Here is a 20,000-nt window from a genome sequence, read left to right on the forward strand (position 1 = left end):
GCCGAGATTTTGTGCCTCCTGATGGTAAGTATAATCGCACTTTGCATCAAACCGCTTAACCTCGTCTAGCAGAACGGAATGGGAACGGAGAAGGTAGTGGCAGAGTGTGTTTGGGTGGATCACTTCTTTTTTTTTTCTTGCCACTCTCGGCAATCATGGTCGATTATCGTGTAGCAGAGAGAGAGAGAGAGAGAGAGAGAGTGTCTGCTAACATTGCCGCTTAACGTATTAAGCAGCAGCTGAAGCAGCAGGAACTTCAAGAGCGTTCTAAACGCTCTTTGTGGCACACATCCTCAAGAGAGCAGCGAAGAATGTGAGTGGAGGCGGGGGCGGTCTACAAGGGTGTGAGACGAAACTGGCAAGGCCTCTGGCGTCTGGCCTTTGCAGGCGTTTTTTTTTCGAGTGGAAGAGCCCTCGTCCGACCGGGAGTGTGTCACTTAGCGGGCACTGGAATGTCTATCGGAAGCAATCACGTCTCCACTGCTGTTGGTGCTGGTGCTGCCGCCCCCGCGCATCTTCAGCCGCTGTCACCTGTCGCGCAATTATCGTTGGCAAGACGAATGTGTCAACACTTAACCTCGCACAGTCGTTCCCTTTCTCGCGCACTCGAACTCGATCAAACCTCTCACTCTGACGTCGCGTCGCAGATCTCGTGGCTCACATTCCACACACAGCGTGAGATGGAGTGTGGAGTGCGGCGCAGAGAAAGGGTCAAAAGGTGCTGGCGAAGGAAGGGTGTGATGTGTGTTTGTGACCGTGTGTGCTCCACATCTGTTGCGGACCGATAGGAAACAAATAATACACAAAAACAAGAAAAAAACAAAAACATCTACCACCACCCCCCCGTAGTGCACTTCTCCCACGCGTGATGGAGAGTTTTGTCGATTAACACTCGCGCTTACACACAAACAGGCACACACATAGGCCAGGCACCAGACCAGGCACTGATAACGACAATCGACAAGCACGAAGCGAACGAAGCTTGGTGGTGGTTGGGCAGTTGGGGATGGTGGAAAGGGTTCCAGAGTGCGGCGGTGGTGGCACGAGCGTGAGATATGAGTTCCGCCTTCATCCAGCCACACGTAGAGGCTTTCGTAGAGTGTCATCCATCGCACGAGCCGCCGGTCGTCCGTCCGAGTGTCGTCGATGTGCTTGGAACACGCCTGGAACTAGATTCTTAGAACGCACGGGGTATGCCGATCCAGTATGGTCGCATCACGATTAACAAGTGATTAGAGACAACAAGTTGCGGCAGACGCGACTTGGTGACAAGTTGTTACCGAACCTTTTTTGAAGGATAGGCCCAATGACACGGTTCTGTCATGTACTGTAGACGCTAGAGGCCTTAGAGATAGTCGATAGAGATGGTTAGTGTCACTGAATGTGAGATTGATGGTCTAAAGGCAAGAAGTCTCGTTTCAGTTTTTCAATGACAGGGAAACGATGACTTTTTTATGATAGTTTAATTGCTTGGAGCTTTAGTTGTGTTCTATCAGAACGGCGACATAATTTGATATTTTCTCATATTCCATATGACCAATTTTATGACATATTTTTCATTTTTTTCAACAACTTGAAAGTTGATTGAATACAGTTGTTATAGTGAAGTTTGCTCGATTCAATTGATATTTTTTTATGAATTCAGCAAGGATCCTCTGAAAAACTGCCCTGAAAAAAATCCTCTGATGGTAAAATGCATCAACTGGGATAGCACCAATTGGTAAAAGCTAGTTAATTACAACCCAGACAGGATAACTCTCCAAATCAGACAAAATAATCAACTCAACTTGTAGATTGGTTCCACCACCATCTGGACCCGTTTGGATTTTCGGTGGCCTCCCCCAACACGCATAAAAGACAAGCCAATTACCTATCCCATTCCGATCGGTTTGCTTAATCCGTAATCTTCATGTTTATGCCTTTCTTCCGCAGACATTATTCAGTGCAGGAGCATCAGCGCGGAACGACATCTTTCTGCAGTCCGCGTGCAGTTTGAAGTTTGTCCAAGTGAAAGACGGTGTCGTGATTGCCGACGGGGCCTATGGGGATGTTCGTCCACGTAAGTCTATAAAAAAAACAACAACAATTCCGTATTAAACACATTCCCCACCAAAATCACCTCCACGCGTAAGCTCATAAGCGGTTTATGAGTCATTGTTCCCACCCCCCCCCTCAACCCCTTTCAAAGTCCACGGAGGACAAGGAACATGCATATTCGTAACTCTCCAAAAGTTGCCGTTAATTCTCCACGGCTGCCACGAACTCATCAAACCGTTTAACAATCCCCGCGTTATATACGACTCAATCAGAATTCCGGGTTCTACTGCAGTGGGCCGACGATGCCTTTAGGAGGCATAAAATGTGCATAAAAGCATATCAGCTTTTGGTGGGGAGCTATGGTTTTTTTGCATCCCGTCGCCATTATCCGTGGTGATGACGGCGGAGGAAGTGTCCATTTTCGGAAAACAAGATGGGAACATAACTCGACGGCAGTTCTCGGCGTAAAGCAATGTCCCCACAAGTCTGTTGTCGGTCGGCCGAGTGGACGAGACGGACCTCCATTCTGCCTGTCGAATGCTCGAACAACAAATCCACACACAGATCAGCAGCGACACCGCTCCAGACGCAGACGATCGCCAGTTTGGTCCGTTCTTTATGGCCGATATAAAAACCCGTCCGTGCAAGCAACCGCAGCTCAGCTGATCCTTTTTGGACCGTTTCAGGGGGGGGGGGGGGGAGAGACCTTGCAAAATGTGTTTTGTGGACGCACGCGCGCTCGTGCGGTCGTAAAGTTTTGGCCGCCTCCATCGCCACCATCAATCGCCACTCGGTTTCGAACGGTGGAGCGGAACTTCTTGGAATTCCAATTTTCTTTCGCTCCACGTCCATGGGGGCGAGTTCACGCAAACTCACGTCTTCTCGCGCCTACGGGAATGCTGCAAATTTCACTTCCACGCGATAAGCCAGCCAGCCAGCCAGCGAGCGACGACGATCCAGCGCGTCCGGTGCTGATGGCTTTTAATTATCCTCGCATCTCGGGGTCTTCTTATGAGTTTCGTTCGCTCGTTCGTTCGTACGTTCGTTGTCCGGTCGAGGCCTGTACCATACGTGATAGTACTCGCTCAGTCGTACAGCTCATGGAGCTCGTGGAGGACGAGAACGCCGCCATCTAGCCCGAAAAGGCGGCGTTTAAGGTAAAACCGTTTGGTGGAAATTATAGCGGCAGTCGGAGCCAAAAAGCGCTTCGGTCGGTCGGTCGGTCGGTCGGATTCGTAAATTCTCTTCCTTTTCGCTCACCTTCCGCCCGTCTTTATGGTGATGGTATGGTGCATCAACCATATCCTGATTGCGCATTTTGACGCAAAAATAACCTGCCGGTCAACCGGTGAGACCTTGAAGGAGGGCGGGAAAAGGCACAGGTGCCCCGCAAGGAGAGGTGTGGATGGTCTGCTCGTGGTCTTAGAATCGCCGGTACGTCCGTTCCGCCGCTATTATTAACGGAAATTGATTTCTGTTCTGCCCCTGCCGCTGGCCTCATTCTGTGAGCGAGAGATCCTACGGTGAGTACGGCCGATTATCCGGCCGCAAGAGCTTCTAAGGCTTTAGAACACCTCGCGCATCTCGGCGCTCTTCTGTTCTTTTCACACCAATCCTTTCGCTCACTCGGCTCTGGGGGGGTTGGATGGGAGTTCACAGGCCAGACGGCAACACGCGACCGCGGGACACATGAATCATTCGTGTTCGGAGCTTCGTCTTCGGCGAAAGGCGCATATAGGAGATGAATCAGCCTCTCGATCCGTAGCATCAGCATAAGCGGGTGCATGCATTGTGTTCGGTAAAGGGCAGTGACAGAAGCAGCAGCAACCCCCTTTCCACCGTCTGTCTGTCTGTCTGTCTGTCTGGGCACTAAAGCGATTATGATGATCCTCACGCCCTTTACCGATCAGCGCCGCCATTGCTGCCGCAGCGCGCCGCGCAGTCCATTTAGAATCTCGGGTATCGACCCGTCGCTGGGCGGGATTTTCCAATTTCCAGCCCATTCTACACAGTTTGTCACACACTGTATGTGTGATTGTGTGCCTGCGTGTCTGCATTAGGGCGAAGCGAATGCCGACAACGATCGACCGACCGACCAGACCAGGTCCATCAGGTTCCGGTTCAACACGCGTCTCGCGTCGGCCCTTTAAGCCATCCGGGAGATTGCAACTAATCCGAACCGGCGGTCGCCTCGCCTGCAGCTAGCTGCTGGGGGTCTCTAACTGCCCTTCCTTTGTGGTTATGTTTTGTGCGAGACGATTAGGGCGGCTTTTGACGCGTCGACGACGAGGGAGCTCAGAAAAGGATTATGATCGTTCAGCTCAAAATAGGCGGAAACTTCATTCAACGCCTGCGACTTTGCGCTGCTATAGAATAGAACCTCCGTTCGGAAAGGGGGATGCAGACCGGGCTGAAGAAGGGAGGGATGCAGACCGGGTTGTGACGGTGAGCTACGCCGAGTTTGGAATTCTGAGAGATGAAAGATGAAAAAAATCTTGGGCGAAAGCGCGAAGGATATCGCACTCAATGGTGTTGTCAAAGGAAAAGATATGTTCGCAAACTCGAAAAACAACGGAAAGAACCTTTGGCAATTGATGGAAACAAAAAAAAAGGGAAAAGAGCTAGAACCTACAATAAGAAAAGGAAAAAGAGGAAAAGAAAGAGAAGGTTAGCAAAACACAACAGAAAAAAGAAGGATGGCTAAAAGTTAATAGGCAAAAAAGTAGCCAACCCCGAAGAAGTAAACAGCAAATCATCAGAAAATGTGCATGAAAATGTGTATAATGCGCGTGAGCAAAAGAAGGATGCCCCCGCGTGTGGATGTGTTGCGCCGGAGAGTTAGCACTCAGCACGCACAGCGCCTCCAGAACCTACAAAGGGCACAGCACACAAGGGACGGAGGGGGCAAAAAAGATAGGCAATAAAATAAGGTAACAAAGGCAACCAAAGGCAACCAGCAGAAAAGCATAAACTAAAAAGTAAAGAAACAAGACAAAAAGCGAGCGAAAAAAAAAGAAAGAAGGAGAGAAAACCCCCGAACACAAAAGGAAGGAAGGGCCAAGGTACAATGTGGAAATGCCTGAGCGCAGAACAATAAACGGGAAAGGATAAGCGCAGAACGAAGGCAAAAAGGTGGCCGCCACGCCAAGTCGCGGAGGTGCACGTTGCAAGCGCGAAGTGGTGAGGAAAAGTGTGAGCTCGAGTGGAAAAGTGCCCAAGTGGAGTGGAGGTAGTACGGCGTTAAAAAGAATTAAGTTATTTTCAGGCCTCTCTCGCTCTCTCGCTCTCTCGCTCTCTCTGTGTGTCATGCTTAAAGTGAGGAAAATAACACCCATAAACATTTAACCTTTCCTCACCGGCCTTTTCCTCCTCCTGCGACTCGTTCTGCTCCAACGATCCAGCGATCCTCGATCAGCACTTGGCAGTGTTCAACTTTTCTGCACAGAGAGAAAGATAGAGAGAGAGAGAGAGAGAGAGAGAGAGAGAGAGAGAGAGAGAGAGGGATGCTGAAGCGACAAAAGAAGGAGGGCAGGGTGGTAAGCTCTTGGAATTGTCGTTCGTGCATTGTGTCCGTGCGCGATCGATCGCTGGCTGGCCGGTAGGTTGGCATGGCGATGGCGTTGCGAGGTTAATTTTCTCTCTCTCCCTTTGGTCCTTTGGGAGCTGCCTTTCTTTCCTGCCCTGCCTAACACTCTGCCTCGCCGCAGCGGCAAGATGTTACGGACATCGAGCCGGATTATTGGCCGAAAAGGAAGGGACCTTCGGCAGGAATCGATCCGCGTCGTAGCGTGGCTTGGCGTGGCGTGTGCGTGATGATGAGCGCCGGCTGGGGCTGCGTGTCGGCCCGTTGTGCCGACCCGAGAAGGCCATTTGGATCGTTTTAATTTCTGGCGTTTTGCGTGACCAAATGAGAGGAAGATTACCACAACAACAACAGCAGCAAAAAACTACAACAAAATGCCGAGACCACCGGCCACGGGCACACGGACTGCCGGCCGGCACCACCTTTTTTCCGGGAATGACGCCAGCTCGCTAGCACCGTGGTCATGGTTCCGTGTCACGGATTCCCACGGTTTTTTTTTCGTTGCTGTTGTTGGTTTTGTTGCTGTCGATGGCGTCCTTTGCGTGTCCCCGGTGTGGTGCGCAATTTAGAGACATAATAGAGTGGCCGCTGGCTTAGGATCTTAAGAACCAGCGGCAGCTGACGCGAATGCCGGCGACGGAAAGATGGGTCACTCCTCGTCCTCCATCCCGTGCCTGCCACAAAAAGGTTGAGATGACTTCATTTTTATGCATTTTTATGAAGTGCTTCACGTCGGTTTTCGGACCTTCCATCTTATCTGCTGCTCCTCGCTCGGTCTTCCGCCCTCCAGGCCGACGTCGTCGTGTGTGTCTTGTCTGAGTGGCGATCATTCGGTAGCAGCAGCAGCAGCAGCAGCGACGGGCGCTTAAGATGCTCCAGCAAATAAAAGAAAATACTCCCCGGGTTGGTTGGGTGAAGAATAAAGAGAAGCGAGAGGAAGGGGTGTTTCCGTGTGTGTGGCGACCACCAACAAAAGGAGCAGCAGCATCGGCAGCAGCAGCGCACATGGAATGCAATTTTCGGTGGCTCTGGAATGCTCGAAACGTTTTTTTGGAGGCCCTCCTAGGCCGAAATGGGTGGTCGTGGCACTTCAGACCTTTTTTTTCGAGGGCCGCGAAGGGGGTTCTTCTCCTTCGCCAGCATTGAACTCTTTTGACTGACTGATTTCTATACACAAGCGAGCGGTCGGTGGCCGATCGATACGATGCAACATCGAACTCCTCGAAGTGATCCCGAGAAGGTGTAACAAAGGATGCTGGAGATGTGTGAGGAAACATAAGAGAGAGAGAGAGAGAGAGAGAGAGAGAGAGAGAGAGAGAGAGAGAGAGCGCAAAGCAAGGAGCGGAATGATCATATCGAGATCGTGGTCTTGAGTGAGCTTCGATCGATGATGTGATCGATCCACATCGTGATGATCCGTTCCGTTCGAGGCGGTTCTAAGCAGACGAGCAGTGATCACTTCGAATGATCTCCTCTCGCTCGCTCTCTCTCTCTCTCTCTTCTTTCTAAGTTCTAATGTGCTCCATCCGTTAACCATCGTTTGATGCGATCGAACGTGCAAGCGCGACAGGATCGAACTTTACGATTCCTGTGGCGCCAAATGAAATACGAAACCGGTGCAACACCGGTACCAACACGCAAGACAACCGCCGAAGAGCCAAAGAACGATAAACTGTCGATCGGTGTCGAAGTGTGTGCGATCGAGCGAACGAAACGATCGAAGAACCAAATCGACGTGAACTTCGAAACATTTTGGTTTTTAGGAAGCGCTTGGCAGCGGCGGCGGTCCCCTTTGCACCACGTTCCCGCGTTCCCCGTTGATCCTTATCGAGAGTGCTTCGAAATGATATGCTAGAGATGCGGTGCGGTTCACTCGCGTTCTGGCTGGACCATTTTTCATTTCCACGACCTCTGCACACGCGGCCTATTAGTTTTAACGATGCAATATTAATGTGTTTTCCGCTTTTTTCGAAGCCTCGCCTGACTTAATAGGATGCGCCCAATAGAGCCGATCCCCCTGGCTGATCGAATTTATGTGTTTTCCAGTTTTGAACCATATTTTATATTCCTTTTTTTTTTGTTTTGTTTTTACGCTTTTTGAACAACAAATCGTGTGACCGCACGTGATCATCGACCATCGACTCGGCCAGTTAATCGACTCGACGATCGATGGAAGCTCACCTTGTCGATGAGAGTTCCACTTGCTTCCTGATTTGTGGCGATGAATTTTAAGCTGGCACCTGGAGCGACGTTGCACAACTTTGTCGCGACCGATGACCGATCGATCGCGATCGGTATTTGAAGGTAATCGAAGCTAACCTTGCGCTGGCGGTCGGTTTCGTAATAGTAGCAGTAAATTTCAACGCTACTGGCTCTGTGGCAATGAAGGTGATGATGATGATTCGGATGAGGATATTATTATTTCATTGTTTTACGCTGAGCTACCGAGGACGGTATGGGGCAATATGGATTGCAAGGATGATGTTGTTTGTGCGATAATTTATGTCGGAGATCGAGTACATCACTCTTTCTCTCTCTCTTCGCGCCATGTCGAGGACAAACGGAATGGAGTGAAGGAAAGGATGAGTTAATCTGCATCTAGGCAGGCTACTGGATACCCCTGATCGTGTATTTTACAGATGTTGCGCTAGAAGCTATAAAATGTTTTATGGAGGACACTCAAACCATTGCAGACCTTTTCGAACAGCAGCAATATGAAATGTGTCCAAAACCTTCCATAACTGTCACGCCAGTTCGAGCACCAAAACCCTTCCTTTGCCTGTGCTGCCATACAGCCTATCCTCCTGGCGCCTTTATGACATCAATCGGTGTTTATGGCGGAAAATAAGACCTGGCTTGAATGTGTGGTCCCTGAGGCAACGCAGCATTGTGGCTCGAGAGCTCGCTCGATCGCTCCACAGTTGAATTCGCTGAAGAACGCTAATGCAAATAGAGCCATCAGTAGATCATCAGCTTATCACCATCATCATCACAATCATCATCATAATCCTTTTAAAATTAATAGCATAGCTTAAGGGTGGACCACAAATCAAGATCGCGCGGTAGGGAACCCCCTAATCATTCACCTTTTGAAATATGATCCGACATTTTGTCTGGTCTGTGGGCTCTGGGCTCCCTCCGAGCCGTTTAGTCGCGCGGTTGCATATTTATAACCCAGCGCAAGATTGGGATCCCCTAATGGCCATGCTAATCCGGCTGCGTTGTCTAAAACCGAACTGCCTTTTGGTATTTCGCATTTCACAACATTTCGACAAACACAATCGCGCCTGAGAAACAGCGGACAACGGATCTCCTGCTTCTCCTGCACACAAAGGACTGCTGCACGATCGAAGGCAGCGCTCGTTCGGCGATGACTGACGATCTCTGCACTCTGCTCGATCGAAACGAAATGGATTAAATTTATTCGCTGCTTCCCCTTTTTCCCTGTCCAACGTCGACGAGCAAAGATCCGCCATAAACTCCAAGACGGTGTGGACTCGTGTCATCTCATGTCGTTCGAGGCCTTCCGATTTCCACGAAAAAGTATCTCCCAAGAAGGGACCGTGAAGTGGCGAATTGGCAAGGGGTCGCGACCATGGTCACGAAATGAGCTCTCGACCGCCACCGCGAGACCCGCATGACCAGCGGCAGCGACTTACCGGGGAGAGTATCGCATGACAGCTCGCTCGCCCATCGGCATCAATGAACGCGATTTTGATGTTTCCATCAGCGCCAATTAGCTTAAGCTAATACTCGACGCCGCCGCCGCCGCCGCCACCGCCACAGACGAGGAACAGGGTGACCATGGACGTAACGTAAGTGTCCCTTCTCTCCGTTTCGTCGGCGCCCCCCCGTTTCCTCCAGTCCGACGTGTTGTTGGCTAACAAAAAAAGGGTGTTAGCCCGGAGCCCGTGGCCCAGGTCCCCGCAGGGTGTCATGCTCGCTACTGTCAGGCCCGCCATGTATGTTTTGGCATTTGCGTCTGTACAAATTAATTAATCGAGCCTTCCTTCACCAAAAGTGGCCGTCCGACGCCGCCGACGCCGCAGCAGCCACCACCGTGTACGTGCTTTGAATTGTAAATTTTCGTTTATTTTCGGTCTTTTTCGTAACCGCGCGGAGGAGGCGCATCGCGAACGCGAGCTACCGATCCGTCATGTGCGGACCGGGCTCGCACGCAACCCGTTCTGTGGGTCCTCGGTATGCGGAGGAGGATGGGAGAAGCGGCGGGGTGTAGTGTGGAGACTTGTCTTTTCTTTTTTATATGCTGGATATGCCGCCCGGGATGAAAAATGGCTTCACCATTCATTCGAAGAAGCACTTCGGTGGGAGTGAGATCCAAAAGAATGGTGTCAGGATGGTCCCGGTGGTCTGTGGACGGGAAGGCGGAGAGTAGGAGCCAGCGGGAAAGGCGTCAAAACATTGAAGAAGTTTGCGTCAATTGCGCGGTTATAGCTGTGATGATACTGTTGGCCCTGGACTCCGTGGGCGACTGCTCCTCGTGTGTCAATATTGTCAGAACGCACACCACGCAGCTACTTGTACTACCCGGTAGCTCAAAGTGATTTTAAGGCCAGCGGAATGTTGGAATGTTGCGTTCGGCGGTCGTGGTGGTGATGGTGGAGGACGATGCGCCATCACATTCTTGGTTGTCGATCCCATCCAACGAACGGTCCACGCTACTCGACCATCATGATGTCAAACGGATACTGGACGGTCATTTGTTTCTAAAGTTTTACACACGCGCTGGACAAGTGTCGTCTCCGCCCTGCATTCCAACATTCCTGGCTGGAGTTGTCCTTTTCGTCGTGGACCAACGTCTTGGACGGACGATAAATAATGATGACAATCGCGTCACGTCTTAATCTGCGTCTTAACGTTTGTCCGGGACATCCGTCGATCTGTCTCCTGGTCCATGTCTGAAACTGTCAATTACGACCGATGTGGCAATCGGTCTCTCTGACACAGACGCCGAAACGCCGGGATCGCGCGATACATTGTATTCCGAGTTCCATGGACATTATGGTGCCTGTGGGGACCTCCTATCATGTGGCAGATGCTGTCACATCGCACAAACAGTTCAGTTAGTGGTGGAAAGTGCACCCCTAATTGTACAGCTTCGTTCACTTTCGTTCACCCACCGCACCGCAGTGCCGCATTCTTGCCTTCCAGAGGAGATCGTTGGCAGAACGGAACGAAAGGACTTTCTCCCCGAGGTTTTGCAGCTGGCAGCCGGCACCTACGACGCATTATTACGCATCACCTGGAGAGAGTGCTGCTGTTGTTGTTGTGCTGCGCTACGATGGTGGCCTTCGTTAGGCTAGGTGTTTGTTGGAGACAAACTGGAAATTCTCTGAAACAATGCAACATGCCGTCTATCTATAGGGGTCGCATGCTGGCATGCTTCACCGATGGTTAGAACCGGCCGGCCGGCCGGCTGGCTAGTCGATGCCTTGCACACCCCTTAGAACGAGATGGAAAGCATAGATGACTTGTGGACAGCACGAAAGAACAGTTAAATTGAATAATCTTTCTCCACAATTTTTTTCGGCCACTTCGGACCAACCATGGCTGTGGAACCATGGAGCGTTGGTATCTCGTCGACATCGGCCAGCAGCGGGAGATGACCGGTGACACGGTGACGGTTCCGTTCTGTTCCAGGGCCAGGGCCAGGGCGAACGCACACCACACGCGCATGTGGGTATGGTCTCTCGGTGGAAATGCACCCCCGTCACATGCATTCCTCGCACCTTTCCCCGTCCCATTCCCCTTCGGTCCTTCCTTCCTTGGTCGATCAATTCCCACCTGCGGCTACGATTGGCTGGATCGAGATCGGAAGAGAGGACAGGCGGTTGTATCTTCGTGTGTGCGTGTCTGTTGTATTCCTTTTGTCGGGAGAAAGTTGTCAACCAAAGGGCGACGGTCAACCGAAAGACAAAAAAAAAGATGCCAAAGAAGAGATCAATGGGCGACAGAGAGACACAGAGGAGGAACGGACATGCGTTTGTCTCCCGGCCGGTCGGTGTCGGTTTTTCGGCGTTGTCCAAGCCCAGGGCCCCTGCCTTCTTGTTGTTTTTAGTAATTTCACGTTGTGTCCGGCGACGGGTGGTAGAAAGCGAGAAGCTGGCGGCGCGCGGTGATGCATTCCTCTGATGTATCTGATGTAGGGAACTAGTTGGGAAACTCTGGAACAGATTTCCAGATCCAAAAAATCAATATCCGTGTATGTGGGCGAATGTCGAATTGAAATGTGCGCGCGCGCGCCCACTGGACCCAAGGCACTCTCCGGGGCCGTTGCATCTGGAGCGAAAGGTGGGCCTGGTGTTGTGAAAGGCCACACTGACCACACGTAGGTGTGTAGGAGGAAGGAGCTAGATGTTACGGCCCAGATCGGTCTCTACTGATCGGCACAGACAGGAGGAAGGAATGGCCACAGAACAGGTCGAGAACGTCGAGAACTCCCTAAGGGATAAACCAGAGGTTCTTCGGCAACGGCGGCTCCAGAGCTGCACCAGAAGCCCCGAGATATCCGAAAGATATCCGGCCCGGGCCGCAAAGAGCCCATGAGTCGAGAAGAGTCTGAAGACGCGGCAAAACGTCAAAGAAGATGTCAGTGTCATCGTTTCCTCCCGGTTCGGTCCCGGCTCGCTGGATAAGGTCTGCGCTGATGGGTTGATGGGTTCTCTTTTTTGCAGAAGACTGGCCAAGTGAGCGAGCGAGATTAATGCTCGATGATAAATTGATGGCAAATTGACTCTTGAGCGAACGTGCGTTCGTCCGTGCGCGCGCACGTTCTCTCCCCTCCGGACTAATCCGACGTGCCGACGAGAGTACCTGCAGCGGCTCTGAAGCCAGCGGCCAGCGGGAGGAGAGTAAATGGATTAAGATGCTGTTGCGGTACTCATCACGTGGCCTCGGCTTCGCTTGCTTTTGCCCCCGTTCGCTGTCAGAAAGTGCATGTTTGTACATCGGACCTGTCAGTGGTGAATGCATAATTGTGCCGTCCTTGGGGGTAGTAGGAGCAATTAGTAGAACAGAAGTCCTCCGTGGGGAATACCAGATCACGGATTTCGCTGAATTCGAGTTTTACGCTATCAGAACAGGTAGACGAGCAGTGGCTAAGAGTTTTCTCTGGGCTGATGAGGGGCGAAAAGGTACCGCCTGACTAACCGTCTAGACTTGAGTTTGACTTGAGGGTTTGTAAGATCCCGAAAAGCCATCGTCGTCGGTACTTAATCATTGTAGATCCTGACGTTCCAATTCCTCGTGAAGTGTATTTGCAATCCTCTTCTGGAACTGGTTCCCCTTTCCCGTGGTCTGCTTGTGTCCGGTTATGCAAGGATTTCCACGAAGCAGCTGAACCCCAGAGCATCTAGAAAAGTAGAAGCTGCAGTTATCTCTCGGTCGTGTTGGTAGCGCTCAACAGAACTGCAGCTATAAAGCTATCGTTAACAAAAGTGCCTCCGATCTCCGATTGTTGTTGCACAAATGCCCAACTTCCTGGGTCATAGGGTCATAGGGGAAAAGAACATTGAAATCCCATTTCGGACCTCATCAGGGGGGCGGGCGGACTAGGCTTTCCGGCAGCCAGCATCAATGCATCAAAGTGCACCGATCGATGACCGCCGATGAGCCCGCATGAGGTCTTGTCCCATCATCCGCCGATCCAATCCAATCCAATCCAACAACCAGGCTAGGTAAGACAATAGGGATTCATTTGGACCCTATTTCCTCCGCTATTCTCTCTCTCTCTTTTTTCTTCCCTGTGGAATCCTTCGACCTTGAACATCCTTGTCGCTTACCCCCTGTCGCGCCAACCTTCATTCAGCCTTAATGAGCGCACTGTGCGAGGCCAATTTGTTCCTGTTCCCCGGGGGTGTTTGCAAGGGATTATGCCACTTACCTCTCCCTCTCTTTCGCACGGTCACACCTGAAGCCAGGTTCCAGCGATACCGGTAAACCCTTAGGAGCTTATCAGCGGTGTGCTGTAAACGACGAGAATTGGTTCCAGAAAACTCAAATTCAATGTCCCATTTTCGGACCATTAACGCTTATTATTCGTTATGGAAACCCCTACCCAACCCCTACTGCTACACAGGGGGGTTCGTACAGCAGTCTTGCAGCTGTGTGGCCGATCGGAAGATGACAATTGTGTGTCCGTATTGCTTGCTTCCCCCCCCTCCGGGTGATCGTAATGTGGATGATGATGCGGAATGATGCATTGTTTCGCCGTTATCTGCTAGCTTCCAATCCGTTGGTTCAGTGTTCAGAAAGGGGCTAAACGATTCCACGAATTATTTCCTTATTGGTCCGGACTTGCCCTGATGCAACCGATCGTTATCGCGCGGCATTTGTTGGTTTTTTTTTCCCTCCCGGATCATCAACCGATATCCTTCGGCGCCGGTCTATTAACGAGTTTTCCATAGTTTGTTTTTTTTCCGCGGGCGGTGGGGTTTGGAATGCACTCTGAGTTATCGACCTTCATCGGGCATCTAATCTCCTATTTGTCCTCTGCCCTTCTCATACTCGAGCGGTTGCATCCCACCGGTGCTGGGATGCTAAAACACATGTTCTAATGGAGCCCGGATGGGAACCTTTTCGGGCCGGTGGTGAGTTAAATGAGAAAATAAATAATAATCATGCCCGACGAGAGGGAATGATGATTAAAACATTAGGGACCTTATTTATGCGCGATGATGGCCCCGGACGATAAGGCGTGGCCGCCATTCGTTTTCTTTTGTCAGGTCCATCGTGGTGCGGAGATGATTAGTTGGTCCACCGGGCGCGCTTCCCCTTTTGATATATTAGCTCGATAACTAATCTTAATTATGAACAGCGCCAACCAACGATCGCAGCTCATTATACGAGCGAGCGAGCGAGCGTTACTAAGTGAATGACTAAGCACGCACGCAGGCTGGCGAAGGTGATGAATCAGTTAGCAGGATTTTCGTGGCATAATATGGTTCGCTAGAGAGGATACATTGGCACACAATATGGCCATTTGCAGGCAAATTTAAACACACATACACACGGATGCACGTACCAGCATTACCACGTAGAGTGGTTCCCTGACGCAACTTTCATCATCTCCTGCAATTTCCTCTCGGTGTCGACGGCGAGCACCGAGTCGCTGGCCATTTTAACAGCCCTTGGGATTACCGGGCTGGAACCCAGGGGAAGGGCCGACGTTTGCTTGCTTGATTCAATATTAGCCTCCGATGTGTGCAACAGTGTGTGCGGCATCAACGGAAATTACGTTTCCCGTTCCGGGAAATGGGAAAATATGTGAAAATAACGGTAAAAAGGTGGTGCGACAGAGAGCAAAACGGAGAGAGCGAGAGAGGAAACAACATGGTTGTGAAACATGATGGCCGGGACTGGCTGGTTGGCTAGCTGGCTTATCAAAGAGCCAACTAAACGACTTTTCGACTATCGCGCGCCCTCAAATGGCGCCCGGTTCCGAGGGGCGGAGTTCATCGACGGACGGCTTGTCCGTCTGCACACCAAGCAAATGGCCACCACAACGCACCACAGGAACAGGTCTACGGGCCCCGTCCCGAACCGCCATGTCGGAACACACACCTGTGGGCGAATGGTGGTGAGGATCCTCGGTGCTGAGTCAGCACCTTTAATTAAGCACTCGGTCAACAGCAACAACAGCAACAACTTTTCCTGCGGCAAAACAACAAGCGATGGTAAGCGCATCGCCTGCCTGGTGCATCGGACGATGGAAGCCCAGTTTTGGGCTGGTAATGGCCGGCGGCGCTCGTGAAGAGAAAGTAAAATAAATTGCAAAACCATACGGCACGCGTCGTCAAAAGGTTGGCACCACCAGCGTGGCTGAGCTACCACGCGGCCCATGCCGGATCTGGTACGCTAGCACACACATAAATTAGAAATGTCAACGCGAACGCCACCGTCAAACGGTGCCATTTTGATCGGCGAAAAACTTGTTTGCGAAATTAGCGAGAATCGTGGTGGGTTGTATCTGTAGCTGTTACTGTTGGAGCAGGATTTAAGACAGACTCAAGGTCGTTTTTGGGGGGGGGTTTATGGAATGTGCCAAGACTGCTTCTACTGCATGGTGCTGGCCACCACTTGTTCTGCCTATTGATAATCTTAAGAAATTCCTCTCGTTTTTATCTCTTTCTCTCGAGCGCTCCAAGTGAGTAATGAGTTCGAAAGGTTATCGCTGCAAATCAGGGAATGATGGGGGTTGGGGTTGCACATTTGTTTAACCTCGTATAGTACACTGCTCCTCCGCGGGCCAGTCAAGAGGATCATCGAACCACCAGCAGCGACAGAATGTGCAAAGTGTCTGCTTGCCTAGCTGGCTGGCTGGCTACTGCAACGCGACACGCTGCTCGGAAGGCGAAGGTCGGAAGCACCCGCGGCAAGGGGAAAGGCAGTTTTGTGTCAATTTCATTGAAAGAAAAATTGACACCACTTAAAGGCGAAATGTGACCTCACAGACCACACCGACCGGGCCCAGAAACCAGAGACACACAATATTCGGCTGGCGGTGGTGGCTCCCGGAGCTGCAGCACGCGGACAAAGTGTGCGCAAAAGCACCTAGCCATGGGCTGGTGGTGGAAAGAGGGTGCTAAAAAGGGGTGGCCAAGCAGAGCGGGGTTGTAAAATAAACTCAAATGACTTTCTACTTACGCCTCGCTCTCGACCAACCCGCGGTCCGCGCTTCTCCTCTGCGCTCCGTGTATCCGTGACAGACATCACACGATGAGACGGGCCCCCTTTACCGGCGGTGTGCTTGTTGAACGCTTGCTTGGAGTTCGCGTCCATCACCTCGCTGCACCTCCACACGGGTCCCTGGCAATGGGCTAGACACACGGGCGGGGGCCAAATGTCAAATTGCTATTGATCTTCAGCAACTTGTGGCGCGCGCGCGCGCGCTCGCTACAACAGGTGTGTTGTGGTTGGCGTTGGTGATTGCATTAGCCACCACCACCACTCGCTGATCTCCCGAGAGGAAGAGAGAGAGAGAGGTACAGGTTGAAAGTACCGACCGACCGACCGACTCCTCGGCGTGTACTCCCTCCTTATCCGGTCTTACTTTCGAGTGCCCCGGTGCTGAGAGAGTGTGTCGAGTCTTGGAAGTCTTATGTCACTTCACTTTGCGTGGCGCTGAACGTGGCAGAACCGGCTGCTTCCCCAAAAAATTCAACAAAAGAGCTGCGACAGAAATTGCATCTCGCGCGAAACCGCGTTAAAAGCATCCCGGTAGCAGCAGCAACGTAGGCAGCAGATTACCTCCACCCCCCCGAGACGGTAACGATGTGTGAGATACCGCCGGAGGACCAATGTTTTCCTTTCCAATTCTCGACCGCAGATCCCGGACTGCCTTCCTGGGGTAGATTTTTGCACCTCGTTACCTTGTCTGCGCGCCACTTGACCATCGGCAGTGGAATGAGCTGCCGGTGTTGCTGCTGCTCCATCCTACCACCATCTCACCTGCCTGGCCAGATGTCTCGCTCCTAAAACACCTCCACGTCAGGTGCTTATGGCTGCGGCCGCAACGACTGGCGCGAAATTCAATTTGGTTTTCCTTTTCTTTCGTTTTTTTTCTTAAACGCTCACCATAAAGTTTGGCGAATGATTGACCTCGTCGGCCGCGGGGGACGCGCGAGAACCGCTTACGATCCGGTAGCCGTAAGGCCGTTAGAGTGGCACCCAAACACCCAGGCGCAGGTGCTTAGCACATCCAGTCTAGCGCGAATTGGGGTTGTAAAATAGGCTACAACCCCGGGCCAGCAGGTTGTAGTAAACTGTCGACGTTAGGAGGCGATTTCATTAAATAAACATAAACTACTCACCATAACGCCGTGGTCGGTCACGTCTGCGTCGTCGTCGTTAGGATGGTGATGAAACGCGGCATTTCATTAGTATGTGCAAATATAGCTGGAGTGAGAGAGGTGCACTAAACATAAATGAAGTTATTTGCATTTATTCTTTATTATACTGATGATAGAAAGACATTAGTGCTGAGCTTTACTGACAACATTGAGCGAGGTTAGGGGTCTAAGTCTTTTGCTAGTAGTAGACGGACTTCAGTTAGTTATGTTGAACGATTGCTGAAGACAACTAAGCGTATTTGTAAATCTCAAATGCTTGAAATACTGATGGCGATGATCTAAATCGACTCTTCTCCTCTATAGTAAGCATCATTGTTGTTATGGCTGGCTGGCACTCGATACCAAACGGTTGATACCACCGAGCTGGTTCTCCGAACTGCCTCGTAAGGATTGATGGCGTTGCGCCATAACTTCACAATGGAAGATGGGAGTGCGGTGCTTTGTTGTGCCTATATCCCTTTTTTATTATCTCTCTCTCTCTTCCCCACTCTGCCTCTCTTTCTCACTCTCTCTCTCTCTGTCTCTATTTATCTCAACAATATTGTTTGAGTTTCGTTATGAATTGAAAACAAAAAAGGAAAGAAAAGAATGGAAACATAAATGCAACGAGCGCTCGAACACAGCAGACCTGGCATCACCGTCGTCATCCTCGTCGTCGTCGTGGTCGTCGTCGTGTAAGGATCGAAAAGAAAGCTGACTGAAGCTCAGCGCGGTGCAAGCTTCTTGCAATTGATGCGCGCTGCTGTCCGCTACCATCACCAGCAGCAACCGCTTGGCGGTTATAGACAGTGGCCGACGCCAACCGCATCGAAACCACAAAACCACGAGATAAACGAGACGCGAGAGAAACAAAAAAAAAGGCGAGGAACCGACCGCGGAGACGGTCAAGACGTCGCCCGCGGTGGTATCCAAAGGGAGGAACAGGGAGCAGGGGCTCTTGTGTTTAGAAGGCTGAAGTAGCAGCAGCAGCAGCAACGGCAGCAGCTACAGAAGGAATGTGAAATGTAAATAACACCCCATATCGCACACATCGCTCGAGGAAGAGGAGACGGCGAAACCGAGGTGGTGGTGAGTGAGCAGCGACGAGAGTAACACATCGCCGTGTATCGTCCACCAGCTTATGTGTAGTCCACTATTGACCACTTTTCTATCTGCCGTCGACGCGTCGTCGTCGCTAAGGCGTCATCGCCATGTCCTGCTGCTCATCATCGGTCTCATCATCATCATGATCATCATCGTGATCGTCATGAAGCAATATGGGTTCGCGGGACGATGCTTCTTCTTTAAGACTATTTTTTTTGTCGAGCGATGATGAGGACCGCTCGAAATCGACGAAAAGCCGTTGTAAACCGTTAAGGGTCAAGTGGTTGGAGCCCTTTTTTGGGTGGGGGAAAGAATATTTAGATTTTTCCCTAAGCACGGATTTTCCGAACCACAAATGAACCTGGCTGAAGGTGAATCCGAGAGCGAAATTGAGCTCGAACTGCCTGCGTTCTTCTGCAGAACTGAGCAGCGGATCATAGAAGTTGATTTTTTTAAAAGAAGATGCTGGTTATTTCCTTCGTTTCCTTTTAGTTTAAGTCACACATATACACAATATTTTTCTCTTTCTCTCTCACTTCGTCCAGCAACACAATCATCCACGGTATATTCACACTTGTTACTGCGCCAAGCGAGTCTGCCAGTTAGTTTTGGACCTCATTCTTGTACCACAGCACATTAGCACCCCACGTTGGATGCATTGACGCTGGCCACGATATGGGAACAGTGGAATGGAAGGGACCTTGTTCAGCGTAAAGTAGTACGTCCCAAACAATGGACTAGAATTATGAGCACCACTGCTGTACTGTACGGTTGTTGTCCAACTTTCCTATGTCCCACTTGGTGCGTTCCATCTAATGAAGATGCAAAACGTGTTGTCACTTCATAGCTCTCTTGCGTCGCTATTTTACCGAGATAATGTTTGATTTTCGACTCTTCTGGCCCATTCTCATCCATATTTCCATTACTTCGAAGTGAACGATGTTTTGAAGTACCTGAAGTGCTTTCTTTTGAAAAGTTAAGTTCCAAAAAATATTTCTATCGATCGATTGACGATGCATCCTTGGAAATACTGAAATGCTTTGTTTTCCCATCCACTCCGCTCAAGTTCTCACCGAACTCGTCGCATCGTCCTCAGATGCACAACGCATCTCATTCGCATTTCATTTCGCAGAAAAAGGACCTCGTTACGTGTGGCAACGCCCGGGGTGGCCAATCGGTCGGTGCATGGGCGGCATGCACCGACAAGTGCCCTTGACGTAAAAAAAAACGCAGTCCTTCGAAAGGAGCACCATTTGTTTCTCGGTCACTACTTGAGACCATAACCGACAGTGAGCGGCACCAGGGCAGGCCAGGGAGGCAGTAGAGATTGCCAACCGACCGAAAGCAACCAGAGGCCGAAACCGAGACCTGCTGCTGCGTTGCGTTCCCGTCCGTTCGCACCTTCGCAGGGAGTCCGGACTGGACCG

The 20,000-nt window shown here is 51.0% G+C and overlaps 1 protein-coding gene across 3 annotated transcripts in view; it reads left to right on the top strand.

The window, feature by feature from the left end:
* The window catches only part of LOC126577971 (ecdysone-induced protein 74EF), a 65,233-nt gene that overhangs the window by 18,338 nt on the left and 26,895 nt on the right, over nt 1-20,000 (top strand). For all 3 annotated transcript variants that reach the window (XM_050240078.1, XM_050240077.1, XM_050240075.1), the window contains exons 3-4: nt 1-24; nt 1,933-2,059. The exon at nt 1-24 is cut by the window's left edge and continues 22 nt beyond it. In XM_050240078.1, the coding sequence (XP_050096035.1) occupies nt 1-24; nt 1,933-2,059 (151 nt within the window). The remainder of the gene's footprint in view (nt 25-1,932; nt 2,060-20,000) is intronic.

Source organism: Anopheles aquasalis, chromosome 3, assembly GCF_943734665.1.
Source record: "Anopheles aquasalis chromosome 3, idAnoAquaMG_Q_19, whole genome shotgun sequence".
NCBI classification, from domain to species: Eukaryota; Metazoa; Arthropoda; class Insecta; order Diptera; family Culicidae; genus Anopheles; species Anopheles aquasalis.